This window comes from Phytophthora sojae (genome assembly GCF_000149755.1).
Source record: "Phytophthora sojae unplaced genomic scaffold PHYSOscaffold_3, whole genome shotgun sequence".
NCBI lineage: Eukaryota > Oomycota > Peronosporomycetes > Peronosporales > Peronosporaceae > Phytophthora > Phytophthora sojae.
Genome location: NW_009258117.1, coordinates 5,930,489 through 5,950,160, shown reverse-complemented (window position 1 = coordinate 5,950,160; position 19,672 = coordinate 5,930,489). Strand labels below are relative to the sequence as shown.

General features: G+C 52.8%; 6 protein-coding genes across 6 annotated transcripts; all 6 read left to right on the top strand.

The window, feature by feature from the left end:
- Nucleotides 1–4,841: 4,841 nt before the first annotated feature.
- On the top strand, nt 4,842–5,018 carry PHYSODRAFT_285567 (hypothetical protein; the record flags this gene model as incomplete). The annotated part of the gene is made up of 1 exon (XM_009525586.1): nt 4,842–5,018. A coding segment is annotated over one exon (177 nt), but the record flags the coding sequence as incomplete, so codon positions are not given.
- A 1,888-nt stretch (nt 5,019–6,906) lies between these two features.
- PHYSODRAFT_488198 (hypothetical protein) lies at nt 6,907–7,200 on the top strand (the record flags this gene model as incomplete). The annotated part of the gene is made up of 1 exon (XM_009525585.1): nt 6,907–7,200. One exon carries the CDS (start codon nt 6,907–6,909, stop codon nt 7,198–7,200), a length of 294 nt encoding a protein of 97 aa, XP_009523880.1.
- Nucleotides 7,201–7,302: 102 nt separating this feature from the next.
- Nucleotides 7,303–7,659, top strand: PHYSODRAFT_462516 (hypothetical protein; the record flags this gene model as incomplete). Its single annotated transcript, XM_009525584.1, has 1 exon — nt 7,303–7,659. A coding segment is annotated over one exon (357 nt), but the record flags the coding sequence as incomplete, so codon positions are not given.
- Nucleotides 7,660–8,600: 941 nt separating this feature from the next.
- Nucleotides 8,601–8,939, top strand: PHYSODRAFT_265379 (hypothetical protein; the record flags this gene model as incomplete). Its single annotated transcript, XM_009525583.1, has 1 exon — nt 8,601–8,939. A coding segment is annotated over one exon (339 nt), but the record flags the coding sequence as incomplete, so codon positions are not given.
- Nucleotides 8,940–15,975: 7,036 nt separating this feature from the next.
- On the top strand, nt 15,976–19,008 carry PHYSODRAFT_329180 (hypothetical protein; the record flags this gene model as incomplete). The annotated part of the gene is made up of 6 exons (XM_009525582.1): nt 15,976–15,981; nt 16,225–16,642; nt 16,866–17,593; nt 17,815–18,008; nt 18,114–18,570; nt 18,670–19,008. The coding sequence occupies 6 exons, from the start codon at nt 15,976–15,978 to the stop codon at nt 19,006–19,008; spliced, it is 2,142 nt and encodes a 713-aa protein (XP_009523877.1).
- Nucleotides 19,009–19,309: 301 nt separating this feature from the next.
- On the top strand, nt 19,310–19,636 carry PHYSODRAFT_299010 (hypothetical protein; the record flags this gene model as incomplete). Its single annotated transcript, XM_009525581.1, has 1 exon — nt 19,310–19,636. One exon carries the CDS (start codon nt 19,310–19,312, stop codon nt 19,634–19,636), a length of 327 nt encoding a protein of 108 aa, XP_009523876.1.
- Nucleotides 19,637–19,672: the final 36 nt, after the last annotated feature.

Here is a 19,672-nt window from a genome sequence, read left to right as displayed (position 1 = left end):
CTGGTTTGCCTTGAGAGCCACGGATGTGGTAACCCTGGACCAAAATGGGCGAGCAACCATGGATGCTGCAGCGGCAACCTCTGTGTACATCCGCCTAAGAGGATCCAAGACAAACCAGAGCGGCCTCACGACCGCCCGCATGCTCCGTCGTTCGGCCATCGGTTCTTGTGTCCTGTTCTGGGAGCTATCCTACTGCTCCGGGCACGGCAGAATCTCCCGATGGACTTGCCGGCGGCAATCTACAGATCGGAGAACGGGGCGATCGAGTCCGTATCAGCCCGTCGCGTGGCCCACAAAATCCAAGAAGCAGCGATACTCTCGGGAGGCGATCCTAAGGCCTACAGCACACACTCCCTCCGGTCCGGGGGCGCAACCAACATGTACCGGACGGGCGTCGACGCGTTGACCATTCAATTCCATGGTCGGTGGGCGTCGGACACGTTCAAGATCTACACGCGCCTGTGCACGGAATCGGTCTCCGCAATCGCGTCAAGGATGGTCAGCGGGGTGAAATCTTCAACAACTCTGCAGTGATGGCCCCTCACCGCCACATGGGGGCTCAGCTAACATCCAACTCGGACGAAGCTGCAGCCGGCTCACAGCCATCACTAATAGAGCCGAAGATTTGCCCCTATGTCGTTACACAGGTGATGGAGAAGGAAAAAGACAACCTCAATACCGAACGGCTATACAATACATAACCTCATATAATTAATACTTCAAGGTCCAACAACAGGACGAACGGAGATGGGCAAAGGTACTGCTGTAAAAATCCAGGATACCTTTGTTTGGCCAAAAGTACTAAGCTGTGCAGTTTGAAAGTTGGCGCGCTTTTGATTCCCTGTGCGATCTTCTCTGTACCTACCTTTTCACTTTCACATTTGCGCACTACCCGCCAAGTCCTCCACAAGTACCATGACCTCCACCCGTACCCAGCGTCTCCGCCTGACCTGGGCCGAAAACGTCGGCATCATCAACAAGGCAGAGCGCTCGCCCACCATGTCCTAAAAGGACATCGCCCTCGGGGCCGTGAACGAGTTCAGCCTCCCGACCGCCCCCGCCAAGACTACTGTGTACGCTCAAAGGCCGAGCTGTTGGGGCAGTCCGTGGAGTAGGTCACACGCAAAAATGCCCAGCGTCATCTAAACTAAATTAATTCAGTATAGCCTTTTCTGTAGTAACGCTGAGATCACTTTATAAACCTACAGCCCTTATATATACTAGCTGAGCACCTCGTTCACTGCGCTTCCTCGCTGCTAATTTGGGGCGAAACTAAATATTGTGCTGTACACAAAATTTCGCGATGCCCCCCCCCCAGAGCCGATCGAAACCTTTTCATACAAGAAAACTTAACAGCCTGATACGCTGATAAATCATTTAATTTGTCGTCAAACTTCATTTAAGTGCTAGGAGTAAGCGAGTGTATCGAGATTGTGTATCAACACTTCACACGCATGCCTCATGTCCTGGCGATCACTGACAGAATATGGGAGAAAATTTGAAGGTTCTACATCGTTTGAAGTGCTTTCTTGGAGCTATCCGCCAGTGTTGATAGTCTGTTCGATTTGCTTTATCTGTAACTGTTGTGTACTTTGACGTAGCTGCTTTGTATAGCAAGCTGGATCAATTGCTTGGTCGGTTTTGCGGTCCTCCGCTGTCTAATCTTCTGCTGATCGATTTTGATAACCTGACATTTTCCTTTAGTGCACTACTACACCGTTGCCGAGCCCTGAAACTCTCGGTAAATCTTACCTCCGCACAAAAGTACGCTGAAAATAGTTGTACTTTTGAAAACGAATAACGGTAGGCAATTGGGTAGCAACAAGACAACAGGAATAATGTTTATTTCTCAGCGCTTTAGCAACACTTGCATTAGCAATCCTTTCGTGGCCAGTAGGTATCCCCAGTTGACGTGTATTGCGCCTGTTAGTCTTTGTGCCGCTTTTTGTTTAAGATTGAGGCTCTGTACTTGCAAGAGGTTGGATCAGTGCTTATTTTATTAATGTCTTAGGGAAACCTAACGAGATACCCCTTCGAAAACTATTTCATGAGACGCCCTTCACGGCTAGCCCTAACCATATGCCCCTCATTTAAAATCCGCCTCATAGGAATTACATACAAAGTAGGTGAGAACGTAGGCAGCATACTTTATCTCTCTGCTGGAGATTATACCTCTCCTTTACTTTCATAAAAGAGCTCGGTAGAGCATTTTTTACCATCAGGTTTGAGTAGCTTCGGCATGTACAACTACATTTAACATCCCGCTCTGGTGTGGTGTTCCGCACTGTTGTCGAGTAAGTAGCACATTAGTTCACATAAATTGAGAAGTCAGATAAACCGGTAATCGAACACATCTTCCCTGTCCATCATGTTTGAGTCAGGTTTGACATCAATATGACCTTTCCGTGACATTCTCCTCTCTCTCGGACATAATGATTCCTCAACATGTATTGATATTATTCATCTCAAGTCGACCACACCACTAACAACGCAGTATACATCAAAAATACATGTACCAGCATTTTTGCCGGGAACTTATCAGCACTTTTAGCCGGGAACTTCTCATTTTTCTAGTGAATCCGTATCAGATGATACTTTTATAAGTTTCCGGACACCACGATTCCGGTTTGTCGGCGACAATCGGTGTTTAACGTGAAATAACGCTGTAGATAATAATAAGTCAAGAATACAATAGACACATACTGCAATAATTGTGAACGCAGCAAGAATGATTGCCGTCAGCCTCCTTGTCGCTCCATAACTCAAAGTCTAATAGAACTAATGCATTTCAGAGTATTCGTTAAGCATCCCTAGTATTACCTTCATTAGCGATGTTGTGTGGTTCCTACATGTATAGTTTTCGTAATTTTGACTAATGATCCAGTTACTGGGTCCGATTTCTCACAAATGGGACCTTAGATAACGCTGTGAAACTTGAGATAATGATTCGTAAACCAATTTAGTCGTTAACAATTCGATCTATACGGCGTGCAGTAGCAGTCTGGCTTCGCTTTAGCTTCATATACTTTAAGCAATAACTTACTACTAAATAGTAAATAGTGAATCCCAGGTTTTCCATATTTTGCTCTTCAAAAAAAATATCATATTTGCTGAAAAAGAGGGAAATATGATTTTTCCCGCATAAGTAGAGGTCTGCTCATGCGAACAAGTTCAGTAAAAAGCTTAGGATGGGTTTTCACTAGTGCTGCATATGAGACTTTCGTACAAATACATAGTTTTTAGTATTAGAGAAACTAATGAGCATCTTCGTAAGCTGGTTGTCTACTGATATGTCCTTCTTAGTTTAGCAGTCCAGTACGGATGTACGGCCACGCAGACTGTAGGCATTTCAATAAGTAGGACAGCATGAAGACACTTATTTATCACTGTGCTTTTATTTTGCAGCGTGCAGAAATGCTCTGTGATAGATTGCAGCAACACTTTTTGTTTCCGTTGCTTCGGATGGATTCTAGGACGATTTAATCATTTCGGTCGCATGATACATTTATTTAGGGCGCGGTATGCAAATTCATGTGTCCTCGACGGTAATTCTACAAACATGGACCACACCACCTTAATATCATCAGTAGCGACATATCGTTTCCACTATAATGGCGCGTGCTTAAATCTTCGGGACGTATTTTTATTCTCTCTCTCCCAAGCCTCCCAAGATATTTCTCGATTGTAAAATATTGTTTACAGCATACGCTAACGGCAAGTATGCCCGTGTTGGGGCTCACATAGCTAGGTCTATACTGTGCAGACAGCAATACTTTTTGCATACGAGTACATGTTTTAGAACACCACGTAGCCAGTTTGCAGATCCACATGTAGAGCTCAATCGAGTCGATCAGCTTTAGCATCGGTCGGCGCGGACATGATTCCGCACAACATCGTCAACAAAACGAAGAAACCCAAAACAAGAGTTGGTCACTGAATTTACGAAATTATTTAGCAATAGCACAATACCGTATTGTGCTTACACAACAGTCGTATTGACAATACGACTGTTGTGTAGCATTAATTATTTAGCAATACATTTTACGTCCAACCACAATCAAGGGCGTAACTAGGCCCGATTGCCTCCACCTCGCTTTGAATGCTATAATCCATACTATTTTTTTGCCCTAGACCCATGCCCCCTAGAAAAAGGCTCTGGTTACACCCCTGACCACAATACAATACGTATGCCTACCGCTGTTACTTGCATCGACACTCCAAGACTGAGGAGTAGTACGATGTTCTTTGTGGGTCAATGGCGAGGTACGATCCGTGGCGTAGCAAGGCAAGTGGACACGCCGAGTACAACGGAAGCCTAATCACGCCGAGTACAACGACGCTCACCGTTGTTGTCATTCTTTATCGTGTACAGGAACAGCAGCCCCTAGGACGAGCACAAGATGTCCATGACGATCGGCAGCACTGCGTCCCAGTATATGGGGTCTGTGAGCACGAAGACGGTGGCGAACGGCTGCGTATCGAAGCGTCTGTTGTGCTTCAGCCTATTGGGCACTGAAGTCCAGGTATATAATGGTGGGGAAGTGCTTGTGCGGGTGGTCTACCGTGGTGACCCGTGACCGGCGTAGTTCTTGTCCATACCATCACGAGCTCGTAATCATGCTTGTCAGCCAGCGCGCATAGGTCATGCACATGCTCGTAGCGGGCGCACGCCGCCGCTTGAGCTCTGCTCAGCTTCCTTGCTACCGCCGTAGGTAATGGTGGCGAACGGATTGGCGCCTGCAGCTCCTGCAGCACGTCACGTGCCCGCGTCTTGCTGCAAAAGCACGGCGTCTGAGCCGAAGGTGGAGCCGCGGCAGCCAGAGGCGTTGCGGCTGCCACGCATGGCTGGGAGGGAGGGGGGTCTAGGCAGAGCGTTCGTGAGCGGGCTCGTCCTAAGCGCGTGTCAGGCGCCCGCCCAAATCCACGCCGTCGCCGGTGCCTCTTACTCTGTGCTCGTGTGTCCTCCTCCCAGTGTACCAACCGACCTGGTCGCATCCAAGGGCGGTCCTGAAAGAGGCGTGTCGAATGCGTGAAGTGACGGCAAGCAACCTACGCCTTGCAATAGCAATCAGGGGTCGGACAATACAGTATGAAATTGTATTGCGAGGCCAAAGCTGCAATAGTAATAACGGCAATATGAGGGCAACCAATAATAATAATTGTTACAATTTAAGTATATTGTACCATTCGTGACATGAGCTATTCATTGCCAAAATGTGACAGGAAGGCCGCAAACTTCACGCGAACTTTACGCAAACGTCTCATGGCTGATATCGAACTATTACTGAGGTGTCAGGCCAACCTATACTGTGAGAAAATAGAGGTGGAGGCTGATGACGATTGCAATAGCCCTGTACTGTTTCCAGGACGGTTTTGGGAAGTGTTCCTGTCCGACAAAGCGCTATTGAGTATACACCGCTTGCTCCACAAAAGCCTCGCAACCCAAGGCTATGTCCTCGACCCGAAAAATAGAGATTATAATAGTTTATTATAGCATTTTCATTATTTATGAACGCCCAACCCCAGAATTCATAGAATTTGATATTGTATTGCTATTATTGGGACAATATCATATTGTATTGGTTTCATGAACTTCCAATAATAATTAATTGTAGTTGGACAATACCATAATCATTGTTTTGCTATTATTTTTTCCGACGTCTGATAGCAATAGCTAAGCAGCAGAGCTATTCTAAGTAGACCTTCAACAAGCACACTTACCCCGATATCCGTGCAATACGACGCTAAAGCAGGGTCAATAGTTCAGCAAAGCAGAGTACCCATTTAGCTAAAATAATGCGGTTTTAAGCCAAATCCACTTTAGAAGGCTCACAGCACATATATATTTGGAAGAGGCCTCCTAAGAGACGGGCCTCAGTTTAATGGGTTTCGCACCCTTTGCTGGAGGCTAAGTCCCTGAACTTCTATGAATAGTCACTCGGAACCGTCGGACATTGAGCCTGAAAGGATTTTATACAGAGGTAAATTGCTGCATTTTTGCCCCCGGGAGAGGCAACCATTAAACCTTTCCCTAGCCCTATCCATAAATTCATCGAAAGAAAACAAATCAGAGCGATAAAATAGAGCGACTTCATTATAGGGGGGGGTTCGCCCCAATCAGGCGTTCGGTACTCAGGCAGAGTTCTGTACTTCCTGTTACTTCCGGACAGTTTCGTTTGTCAGTACAACTTCGCTCAAACTCAGCACGTGGTAAGTTTTAGCTAATACTACAGTCACACCTCTTTAAATGACACCCAGTTCGCTCGGTCTAATACGCTGTTTCAGTTAAAGAATTGATCAGATAAAGAAATGGCTACACTTCTAATGACTACATGTTCATTTGTTAGGTGCACAGTACAAGGGCTTTCTTTACCTGGTATCCGTCAGAGGCAAATATCTGGCCAAGACATATTGTTCGGCCAAACACAAAGTATACAAATTAGGTCAAACTGCAATTTGGGGTGCTCCACCTTATTGACGACTTCCTATGACCTACCTCGTTCCGGGTAATTACCCCGGTATAGATAGATAGAGGACGCTCTTCCGCTTCGTCCGAGCGCTCGGAGGCCTGAAACGACCTCACTGTTCAAAACTTATCGGCCTCCAAAGTCACCCCTTCATCAACCAAGCTCCAAGATGTCGTCCGCCCAACCAGCTGGTTCCGACATTTCCCAGGCAAATTTATACTTGGCTGCTGTATGTGCTGTTGAAGATGGCATGTCGATTCGCAAGGCGGCCAAGCAGTACAAGTTGTCGAGGGAGTCACTGAGATGCAGAGTGCGTGGCTACGTTCCTATCGACTGTCGCCGGGGCCACCAACCCCTGTACATCAACGCTGGAGCGGAGGAGGGCCTTCTTGAGGCGATATTTTATCGCGCGGCGCATGGGCTCTCTATCGGAACCACCATGTTTCGCGATCTCGTTCGGCAGGCTGCACCGGCCACTAGCATCAAGGAGGTGCCGGAAGATTTCCCGAACATGAAGTGGGTTCAGCGTTGGATGAAAAAGCACTCCAAGGTGATTTCCTACCGAAAAGGGCGCATTCTGGACGTCAAGCGCGCGGAATGCTCGACTACGGAGAACGTGCACTACTACTACAACAACACTTGGACCTCATGGACAAGCCTGCGCAGATTTGAAACTGCGACGAGACGGGGGCACCGCACAGGGCAACTGCAACGAGCGCGTGATCTGTTCTAAGGGAATGGCTGCCAACGTGCAACGCTCGTGGGTTGCGTCAATGCGGCAGGAGGTTTCATCCCACCTCTGTACATCTACGGAGGTGCTCGCCGAAAGGTGAGCTGGTTGAAAAAGGCTCCGGCCGACGCAAAGTGTGCAGTTGCCGAGTCGCTGGAGATGATGCTGAACAAGATGGTGGGCAACAAGCCAGAGACTAACACGGTGACGCTGCGCTACCACTCGATGATGATCCCGCACTTCAACGGCGGAGCCGTTGATATGCGCACCCAAGCAGCGTTGAAGCGTCGAAAGCTAGACCTGGATACTTTGAACGTGGTCCACCTGTCGCTCAAGATGCTACTTGCGCCTCAGCCTCAGCAGCGGCCAAAGGGAGGTATTGTGGACGAGAAGGTGTCGGGCGCGAAGCTGCTCAGCTACACGAAGATGTTGGAAGAAAAGCAAGCCAAAGACGAAGCAAAGCGTACAAAGGAAGCTGCAAAACAGGCATCGAAGCTGGCCCGAGAAGCTGCAAAACTGTCGAGACCAAAAGAATCAATAGAGGGAGAAGCGATGGCCCGAGAAGACAAGTGCTTGTCCAAGAAGTCGAGGAAGCGCCCTCGCCAGCAGCGCCCAGCGCAGTTGGAGCCGTCCCGCCCAGGTAACATCCAAGTTGAAGCCGATGCAGTGCAGACGTGGGTGTTCTAACACCATACAAACTCGTAGATGTTTTTGATTGACCAGCAATGCGTCGCTATTTTCCATCCGACAATTGAATATACTTGACTTTTGTATGAAGCCCTTAGCTGACCCACTACACGTCTACGGAGGATACCCCTCCAGCATTTTCGTACTCTTGTTTTGTTTCGTCTTCACACAGACTAAACTTGACCAATAACGGTAGCCTCTCTGCAAAACAGAGATTCTCGCCCTCTTCATCACCACTTGCATCGCTCTCTACAAAATCGTGAGAGGGCTCGTCAACAGCAGTAGCAACGAATGAGTCGAGGGTTCTCAGACGCACTGCTCGGATCTCGTACTTGAGAGGTAGGCAGTCTTGTGGTCACGTCGGAGGTTGTCGAACATGGTGTTTCCACCACTGGTGGCCCACCAGAGGACGACAGCTTGCGCGTCTTCAAGCACAGTCAGCACTTGTAGCGGCCGTTTGGCAGCTTCGAGTAGAGGGTTCTGGTGAGTTGCTTCGGTGTCGGGGACATGGTAGATTTCGAAATGATACCGAGAAGAGGAGAATTACTTGAACGCGTATAGCTCGGATGCCCCCGAAGCTTCTAGAAACCCTTATCTGCATAAACGTCCTAGAATCTGAGCAATACTGATTACTTGGGTCGACTGCAATAAATTAGTTCAGTTATTTTATTGCCAAACTTTTTTATTTTATTTACTGATTCCGAGCTCTGGTGCCTCCCGTCACCTCCATAAACGCGAGAAGACTGCTGAGATCCATCGATTCAGTCGACAGTACGGACAACGAAGAGCGAGTTAGAGTCCTTGGCCTCTCGAAGCGCGTAGAGCTCGCGTCGAAGGTCAACAGCCAAGCTGCTCAAAAACTGGCGAGGAAGATGTGGCTGTCGACCCGCGAGCCTCCAGACACTGTCTTCGTCAAGCTCATCAGGAAATCGAGGACGGACCTCGAATCAAACCCCAAGTTGGTGGAGTGGCTCCGGTTCACGGAAGCGTACAAGAAGCAGACGTCGCCGCCGTTCACCGACAAGAAAATCCTCGCGATACTGGAGAAGAAAATGTATGGTGCAGTTGTTCCAGTCACAAAGGGAGGTCCCCGACCTCAAGACCGTCGGTGTTAACCTGCAAGATCTGCAGTTCGCCAAGTGGATCGACGTGGACGGTTCACTTAACCTGTAGTAGGCCTACCTAGGCTCACTACTACGGCTTACATGTATGCGCACGTGTATGAGGAAGCGTAGGTTTCTTTTACTTGAGTTAAGTATACTCGAGATCCACGAGTATACTTTAAACAAGATAAAGACTCCAAGTAGCGGATTTTGGTAAAAGATGAGAACTGTTATTTTTGTTTTATGTTTCTGACTTCCCCTAAATGTAATATTCTAAAATAGGAATCTGCCAACGACTGGTTGGCAGGATTCTGCTAACATGCAAGTCACTCATTGGCTAAAAGATGCTGCTTTCAGCCAATAGGAATCCTAAATGTGTATGGACCACCCGTCGTGGTGGTCGTAAATGTATGTAGCCATTGGTGAACCTTACATCAAGGTCGCGGAAGTGTTCAAACCTCTAACAGACATCGCGTCTGTTAGAGTAACAAGTGACTGTAGCCACTTGTGCGTGTAACCTCGTTACACCATCCCCCCGACAAGGTTAGACGTGCCGGTCCCGGCACGTCGACCACCATTGACCGTTTGGTCAATGCGTGACGTTGAAGAGAGCGCGCTCGTGATGGAACGATCGCGTCGAAGTTGAAGACCGCTGGCGCAGCAGCGGTGAACCTCTCTGCTGCTGAGTAGCATGCGCGGCTACGTGCGAAGCGCGTCGCTGCCGCGGGGGCAGGCACCTATATCTGCCCTCGAAGTGTCTTCGGGCGCTGCTGTTAACAGCAGCGCTCGCATTACGTTCCAGTATGTAGCGCATGGTGGGCTTCGTACGCCCTCACCATGTCCGGGACGTCTTCGAGCAAGACGTTCCGCGGCTCCCATGTATCTTGGTTGGGAGGGAATCCTCTCCAACGAATACGAAAACGAACTGGTTACCTGTTCGTTCTCGTGATACTGTGACCAACAATCCGCTCAACAACCCATCGAGTTGAGCCGTGTGCATCACGAATTGGCGGCGGTGGTGGTGGAAACACGCCCCGTGTGTGGTCAACTTGGTGTTGACCCTGATCTCGTGTCTCCCCACGACCGAGTTCCGGTCGTGGAGTAGTTCTAGAGCGCTGGGTTCGGCGTTCTGAAGTATCATCAGGTTGCGGCGGCCTCCCAGACCGCCTCGATCGTTCCGGCCGAGCTGGACCATTAGCTCGACCCGCTGCTCCAGCGCGACTTCGCGCTGGAGAGAATGACGGCTTCCGCCGAGTCTTCTGTTTCGGTTCAACCGAGCTATGTAGGTATGGCTTCAGCCGTCCGACGTAGAATGTCGGATGGAGGCGCATACTAGGCGGTATGTCCAGTGTGTAGGCGTTGCCGTGCCGTGCCAACATAGTGAACGGACCGATGAAGCGCGGAGCGAGCTTGCTCGCCCCGAAGTCGGAAACTGCATGTTAAGGCAGGTTTTGAGTAGCTAACAAACCAATGAGCCCTTCTTGAATTCATTTGTGTTGCCCCTGCCAACATTATCTGCGTTCAGTTTCTGTCGGTCGACAGAAGCTGCGATAGCGTCCTGGACAAACCGAATGACGGCTTGTCTGCAGTGAATTGCGTCCGAGCTGAACTCGTTCAGCTCGCTTCCAGCAGTAGGCCCTGCCTCTGGGTTGGTCTTCGTGGTGTCTGCGCCCTGCACAGACACGCTCTTCTTCTTGTTCTTGTTGGTGTCTGTGCCCCGCACAGACACGTTCTTCGTGCGCTTGTCGGCGTCTGTGTCCTGCACAGACGCGCGGTTCTTGCCTTTACTTCGTGTCGTTGCGGCTGACACTGTGCAAGTGTCAGCGGCATTCTGCGGCTGCTGCGTTGTAGTCGTGGACCCTCCCCCACTTAATCCTCCCCCACTTTGAACACCATGTCAACGAACAGACGCGCCGTCTGCTTCGCAGTCACTTCAGCGGGTACCGCAGCAAGATGTGAAGCGGTCAACAAAGACCACAATGCCCGTGTTCCCCTGGCTGTCCGGGGGAAGACCGAACACGAAGTCCAAAGACATGGACTGCCAACACTCCGACGGAGTCGGCAGTGACTGCAAGGGAGCCTGCGCAAAGGGCGCAGGCTTCACACGTTGACAAACCTCGCAAGCACGGACGTACTTGCGCACCCATTTATACTGGTGGGCCCAGTAGAAGTCCTGCGTGAGAAGAAGTTATGTCTTCTCACGGCCCAGATGCCCCGCAGTCGGTGCATCGTGATACGTATACATGATCCTGAGTCGCAGGTCATGGTCATTGGGCACAACAACGCGGTCCGCGTTGTCGTCGACTGCACTGTAGAGTAATAACCCGTCGTTCACCCGATAACGGTGTGCACGAGCACGAAGATACTTCGGCAGCTTCTGACGAGCTTTGTCAGAAGGCGCTGAGCCATAGGCCAGCAAGAACTTCGCGTCCGCGTCGTGCGCGTACGCGACGTTCACGTCGTTCACGTCGTCCAATAGTGACGACGTTGGGGTGCTCGATCGCATGGCGTCAATGGCATTGACGTCGGCATCAGTCGTGGCGTAGTCAGGTCGACGCAAGAGCGCGTCGGCCACTACATTGAGTCTTCCGGGTTTGTACTCAACCCGGAAGTTATACTCTGCGAAGAATGAGAGCCATCTCGCTATCCGTTGCGAGATGTGCGGCGACTTCACAGCCGTCCGCAGCTACGCGTGGTCCGTATAGACCACGAACGGTTTGCTTCCGAGTAGATACACTCGGAACTTCGCGAGTACGTACTTCATGGCAAGGAGTTCCTTGTCATGCACCGGGTAGTTGCGCTCAGCTGGCTTCAGCTGACGCGATTGGTAGTAGGCCACACGATCACGACCCTCGTGATCGTGCTGCATCGATGCACATCCGACTGCGAAGTCGGATGCGTCGCACACGACGTGGAACGGGCGATCTTGGTCGGCCACCGCCAAGGTCGGCGCCTCAGTCAAGTTCTGCTTGACTGCATTGAAGGCCTGCTGACGCTCAGCAGTCCAAATCCACTCGGCGTCCTTCGTCAGGAGCTGTGACAGCGGGCGTATCATGCCCGCGTAGTCCTTCACGTACTTGCACAAGTACGTGGTCAAGCCAAGGAACTGCCGCAGTTCCTTGACGTTCGACGGCGTCGGCCATTCATTGATCACTCTGACCTTCTCAGGGTCAGGGCGGACACCGTGCTTCCCAACGAGACACCCGAGCACGGGTATCTCGCTTGCCTCGAAGATGCACTTCTTCAGGTTCGCATAGAGCTTGTGCTTGCGCTCATGCGCAAGCAGCTTCCGGAGATGCACCTTGTGCATCTCAACATCGCTCATCCCGTCCGCAGCCCGGATGTGGACGAGCACATCGTCGAAGTAGCTCGGTGCGAAGTCGCGCACCGAGCGCAACAAGTGCGTCACGCACCTGTTGAAGGTCGCAGGGGCGTTCATCAGACCCTGTGGCATCACTAGCCACTCCCAGAGCATGTCGCTCGGCGTGCTCACAGCCGTGAGAGGGATATCGCTCTCACGCATGAGGATCTGATAGAACCCATCGCGCAGGTCAAGAGCACTGTAAATAGTGATCCTGGCCATCGAATCGATGATGACATCTTTTCGCGGTAACGGTGTTTGCGCCGGTATCGTCGCATCGTTCAGCTTGTTGTACGCATGAACGATGCGCCAGCCGCCCTGTGGCTTCTTGACACAGAACGTCGGAGCACTGTGCGGCGATTTTCGATCCCGCACTTGTCCAGCTTTGCGACGACTCTCAAAGAAGCCGTCGATCGCCTTGACCTGCTCTCGCGGCAGTGGCCACTGCCGCGTGACACAGTACTTCGTCCCCGGCACGAGATCAATCTCGTGCTGGATGCCCTTATCCTGCGGAAGCTCCGCAGGAATCTCTTCCGGAAGTACGTCCGCGTACTCCAGTAAGATCTCGTAGTAGGGACTCGTCTTCAACGAGTCCCAGCTCTGCTCTTCAAAGCGCTCCTTCTTCGTCTTCGCACTGAGAGTGTCCTCGCTCTCAGTGGTGCTCTCCATGAAGAACTGCCTCAGTTCGTCATTCTCGCTCTTCGTTCTCTCGGCGTCCGAGAGAATGCATATTTGCTCGATGCGTCCATCGTGCAAGTCACGCGCGAAGCGCTTCCAGCTCGTGACTGGAAGCGAAGTCAACTCCGACGCTTGCGTCGGAGGGTTAGCGAGAGTCATCTCCCTGTACCGGAACCCGGCACAGGTACGCGTCAAGACGTTCAGCGTCTCGACGTCAGGCTTCTCAGCCTCCGTTTGCCCGGCAGACATTTCTTGTAGCGTCTCGGCCTCGGGCTGAGACTTGCGCAGCGACCTTCGCATGCGCCGTCTTCTTGTTTTGGGGAGCCCGGCTCCGCTTGGTTCTTGACCTCGTCCAGGCCCAGCCGTGGACGGGTGTTCTTCTTCAGTACCGCCGGCGGGTCCATCCCGCGGGCGAGCGACTTCAAGCCCGGCTTGGTCGCCCGGCGCTTCGTCGTGCAGCCCGGCTGCACGACAGCATGCAAGTTTTGCTGGTGCGGGACGTTTGCAACCGCCCGCACCGCTTGCAGCGTCGACTCCCGGAGTCGACATGCCATCCTTACCTCGACGCCTGTTATTGGCGGAGCCCTCCATTACGGAGGGTGCGTCGGCTCCTCGAGCCGACGAATCAAATTCGTCCAAGCTATCGACCCCCGGAGTCGATGCGACTTCAATACCTCGACGCCAACCATTGGCGGAGACCCCCATTACGGAGGGTGCGTCGGCTCCCGGAGCCGACGAATCAAATTCACCCAAGCCATCGACTCCCGGAGTCGACGGCATTACGTCACCTTGGCTCTTATTATTGGCCAGACATGATCCAATCAGATTCGCGTCAGCCTCCACGGCTGAAGCGTGTGACTCGCCTGCGTCATCCGTGCCTCTTGAGGCCGGAGACTCTTCCTGATTCGCTGAAAAGCGGGTGTCGACCTCCGAGGTCAACACATTTCCTTCATTAGCTGTCGGTGGCAACGTCGACGCTAGCTGTTTTTGTGCGTGTGCTCGTGCGCGCCCAGGGCGCTCCGGGACAGCGGCATTAGGTGCTGTCTCGAGTGGGGAGTCGCGCGCATCTGTTCGTGCGTGCGTAGCGGCAACAGGGCCATCGCTCACTGTTCCGCTGTCGCGACCGAAGCACACGAGAGTGCGCTTCTCCCAATCGATGACCGGATCATGCCGTGCAAGCCACGGCATGCCCAATACAATGTCAAACTTATCGTCCAGATCCAGGACGATAAAGGTCTCGACAAACTCTTGATCTTCATACGTGAAGCGCACGTGTACCATGCGCTTCTCGGTTATAACGATGGCACCCGTTGCCAATCGAACTTCCAACATATTTCGAGGTATAATTACCTCCTCGAAATCAAGCCTTGATAGACTTCGCAGTCGAACAAAGTTGTTCGACGCGCCCGAATCAACCAAAGCACGAAGAGAGTTGCTCTCTCTCTTCGAAGACACGGTCAAGATGACAAGGTTCGGTTTGTCACCATGCATTTTGCAGTGAGAAGGGCCCTCACTGGGGGATGCAGTCCTCAGTGTCGCATGTCCGAGTTGGACACGCGTGGCGGCTTCACCAGTAGGGCACCCCGCGCCTACTGGGTCCCAGCGTTTTTTGTTTGTCCGCGACGATGCCCGGCATCGCCGCGTCGACCACCATCTCGGTGCACGGGTTCCGTGCACTCTCGGGCATAGTGACCGATCCTTCCGCAACGGAAGCATCGTATAGTACTTCCTTGTTGCTGTTGATAATCAACAGCCGTTGCATTCGAGAGGTCCATTGGTTCCGGACCTCCCGCTATCGCAACCGGAGGCGGTCGCAGCCTCGGCGCATTCGCATGAAGCTTAGCCTGTCGCAGGCTAAACTCCTCCTGCATTGCAAGAGTAATTGCAGCTTCGAGAGTACTCGGGTACTCACGGAAGAGATAGGTCTTCACAGGCCCATATCTAAGTCCTTTCATGAACGTGACGACCTTGGTCGCCTCGTCTATCTGGTTGGTCACACAGTTCGAGACCAAATACCGTGCTCTCTGCGCGTAAGCATCAACATCATGCTTACCCTGCTGTAGGTCGAGGAACTCTGCCCTCGACCGGAACTCGTTTTGCGGGGGCTCAAATGCATGTCTGAGCTCCTCCTTGAAACCCTCGTACGTGCTGAAGCACGTAGGATCAGAGAGTCGGCGTCCATACGCCCAACTTCTCGCTCGTCCGCCAAGACATGACATGGCGAACGCAACCTTGGACAACGGGTCGACGATACGTCGAGCCGCAATGGCAGTGTCGAGTTCGACAAGCCACCGGAGGAGAGGCTTGCCCTCTCTTCCGACATAGTTGCTCACGTTTAGCTTCAACGATTGCTCGCGCGGTGTCGTCCCCGACGCCACCGTGATAGAGGAAGCAGCATCACGCTGCTCCTTCATGATGAATCCCAGAGCAACACCGTGTTGCTCCGTCGGCGATAGTGTGCGCAGCATTGCAGCTACAGTCGCTTTTCCAATGACTGTTGACAGTCTTTGGAGTGCCTCCCACTCTGGGTCCGACAGGTGGAGGTAGTCAGCGCGTGCAACATGAGTTGCAGGCGAAGTGAAGCTTTCCATGGGCACTTCCGCGCTCATGAAAAGGTTCTCGGCTCCTCGTTCGTACAGCTCCGTACGAACGTTCAGGTAGTCGGTCGTTGGACGGACTACAAAGTGCTACCAGGTGTAGTGGGCCTACCTTGGCTCACTACTACGACTTACACGTATGCCCACGTGTATGAGGAAGCGTAGGTTTCTTTTACTTGAGTTAAGTATACTCGAGATCCACGAGTACACTTTAAACAAGATAAAGACTCCAAGTAGCGCGTTTTGGTAAAAGATGAGAACTGTTATTTTTGTTTTATGTTTCTGACTTCCCCTAAATGTAATATTCTAAAATAGGAATCTGCCAACGACTGGTTGGCAGGATTCTGCTAACATGCAAGTCACTCATTGGCTAAAAGATGCTGCTTTCAGCCAATAGGAATCCTAAATGTGTATGGACCACCCGTCGTGGTGGTCGTAAATGTATGTAGCCACTGGTGTACCTTACACCAAGGTCGCGGAAGTGTTCAAACCTCTAATAGACATCGCATCTGTTAGAGTAACAAGTGACTGTAGCCACTTGTGCGTGTAACCCCGTTACATAACCGGTTAGGGCAGGTGAACCGGCGTTTTCCGGCTCGAGACAAGGCCGCGGCAGTTGCGGGCTTCCCCTCGAGAAGCACAGAAGCCGAGCATCAAGACCTACCGACGAGCCAGGCTCACACTTTGGACCACGGCGCGGCAGCCGAACCCGCCCACGAATGTCTCGCAGGCAGACGAGTTACGTGGGCACGTCGTCCGCTTGGAATGCCCGTACGAGCTGGCAGGGCGCGACTGGGACGGGCCCATCTACGCTGAGTTGATCGAGCCGAGGGAATTGAGCCCGGTCCATCGCAGTTCCTTTGTCGAGGACGACTCTGTGCGCCGCCCCGGGTGGATATGCAACCTCATCTACCACAGCTTCGATCACGACGCTGCGCGCGAGCGCCACGGCGACGACCAAGATCCCGATGACCGTGCAGTGATCCCTTTCGACCGCCTAACCCGACCCTTCGAGAGGAGTGGCGCGACCGCCCGTTATTAATGCTATTTCGGTTTGTTGGCTTCAAAACCTGCTTTCTCGCTGCGGTTAATGACCGTGGTGCCCGCGGCGGCACCGCTTTCGTTGAAACTCCGTTGGAAGTGTACCTCGTTGGTCAGGTGGTGGGGTACCGATCTTGTTCCCGATTGACTTTCACCACCCAGTCTGGTGCGCGCCAGCGAGCTTTGCGTGTGTCCTCACAGTACGGCAACCAGCTCCAGCTCCAGCCGCTCATGTCCTCATCCCTTGCAACGTGGTATGGGAGACCCAGATCTCTCGTGGTGACTTTGTTGTGGGCTGGTGGCATGGTGTGCCGGCGACCTCCAGCCCAAACCTGCGCACGCCTCGTTTTCGCTCGCGTTGGAGAGAGCTGGAGATTGGATCTGTGAACAATGATGAACTACAACGACAACTTCAAGAGGGCCTCGTTCCCGCTGGCTCCGACACCACCTTTGACTTCAGTTCGGCCTCCATTCCTGTCATTTCGGAGTTTGGGCGCATTTTAAAGGTGTGTCCGCTGGATTATGTTCGCAAATACATCGGGCCTTCGGGTTCCAATGCCCGTCGCCTCGACGAGGATGAAGATAGCGACTCTGATGCTCCCGCAGATGTGCTGGCGGTGGGTCTTTCGCGTGGACGTCCCCTGCTTCATGAATCGCCGGTGATTGTTGGCATGAGATCGCCGCAACAGTTGGCGCCCCCTGTTCCGGCTCAGTGGCTTCCTGGAACTCTATTGGCCGGCGACGATGCAGCGGATATCTCACGGGCTCAGGACCGTGATGAAGGCACTGCGGTATCCGCCGTCACTGCTCCGACCACTTCAAGTTCGTCACCCACGGCACCCGCTACTGGGGCCCGCCCAGCAGCGGGCATGCAATCTCCTTCGCTGGGCACATCGGATGCTGCTTCGACCAACGCACAGAAAATGGCGGTAATGTTAGCTATGGAGCAGTCTACTCAAAAGCTCGTGGAGTCAACCCAAAAATAGATTCAACAACAACTTGATCGTCCTGCTTCGACGGGGCCGGCTGCCCCTTCGCATCCAATTCAACCTGTTTCCTCGCCTCCGGCGGCGGAGAGAAGAGAGCCGGCGGTTGATCGGCGGTCTCGGCGAGCACAGGAACGTCCGCATATCGATCGCGATCGACGCAGTCAAAGCCCGAGCCCGCGACCGGCGGAGTCGCTCCCGCAGTCCGGGCCGAGCGCTGTCTCGCCACACCAGCATCCGGCTTCAACGGAACCCGACTCCGCCCCTTCGTCGGTATGCGTATTCCCCCCACGCCGACGGTCGGGACGGGCAAGGCCTCAGTTCGCCGCCCGAGCCAGCTCGGCCTCGGAGTCACCATGTGGATTGGCAGTCAGGGCCTCCCACTGGGCAGCACAGTGGGCACTCGGATCGCGGGGCCGCGCACTTTCGGGACCGCGCCGACGGAGATTACGACTTGAACCAGTACTCTGGAACCCGCCGGAGCCGAGTGGATCCTCGCTCAGAAGGGACATGCTGACTACGAAGACACGCACCACATGGCACGCGACCAGGACGACTTTGGACAGCACACCTCGCAGCAGACGATCGAGGCGCTGACGTCGGGCACGACTTCGTTCCGCCCACCGGCGGCCGAGCTCGCTGTTCACCAGATCGCGCATGTCGGACCAAGACCACAATGTAAGGAGAGTATTGGAGAGTTACGCCGCTACTGGCAGCTGCCCATTTTAGACCGCGTTTCGGCCATCCAGCACCACGAAACACTGCGCAACCGTTACCGGGTAACGAAGGTGACTGCAAAAATGATATTCGCGGTGAGCTTTGGCACGAGGCCTCTCGACCACTTCTTGCCGCCTCCTGCGCAGAGCGGGGGAAGGCATTCGGTGACGCATGACTCCGCCACTTGGGGCGCTGGTGACACGGTACCTGTGGCTCACATCATTTCGATTTCGGATTTGCGCAGAGCGCTCTCTCGCATTCATGAAGCCGCTGTGGAATGGTTCCCTCGACCCGTGGCTTAGGTGTTCTCCATCGTCCACGCCGATGCGGCCAATGATACATGGGACAATGCCCCGCGGGATTTGGTCTATGCTATGATCAATTTGTACACACTTGTGTTCACGCGGCTGTTTCAATCCATCCAGGATGACCACCATGCATCCGTACTGGCGGACGAGGCTCGAGCTACACTCTCGCATTCGTCGCCCGATTACATTCGACTCGTCCGCCAAATCATCGACACAGCTTTGATGGATACCTGGGCGCGGCAGATTGAATACGGGTCTTCGGCGTCTCGCCGTTTGAAGCCCGCCACAGCGAGGGACGCAGCAGCACCAGAGCCGAACGACGGTGCCTTCTGACATCTTGGCCAAGGTGCCCAAGAAGGGCTCGATATCGATTTGCCTTCGTTTCCAGACCCAGAAAGGCTGTGATTTCCCAAACGGTAAAAACGTTCACGAGCTCACGCTCCTCCCAGTGGAGGTTTTTCACTACGTGACGACAAAGCACGGAGTCTTCAAGGAGAATCACCCCAACACCACTGCCTGACGGTGCGGAGGCGCACTGCATCTGCGATCGGTTTGTATATTCAATGTATCACCTCCTTTCGTCGCTCGTTCGCCTCCATCTGATTTCGGTCGACCAGTGTCGACAGGGCCAGCTATGCCCACGTCCTTTTCAACACTGCAACCGCTCATTATGTCTTTTGACGGTGGTGCACGCGGCCACTCGGACATCAACGCCTATGCTTGCTGCGTGTGGTCTGACGACAACACCTTGATGTCGTGGGCGGCCCGTTCGGTTCTGCCAGGTGGTACTAACAATGAAATGGAAGCGCAAGGACTCCTCACCGGCTTACCTTGGCTCTACCAGCATCACAAGACTTCACTCATACGGGTCATCGGCGACTCTGAGGTTATCATTCAACTTGCGCTCGGAACGCAACGCGTACGATCGCCCAATCTGGTTCCTGCGCTTCGCGAAATTTGACGTTTACTTTTCGGCCTTGATCGAGTCGTACTTGTT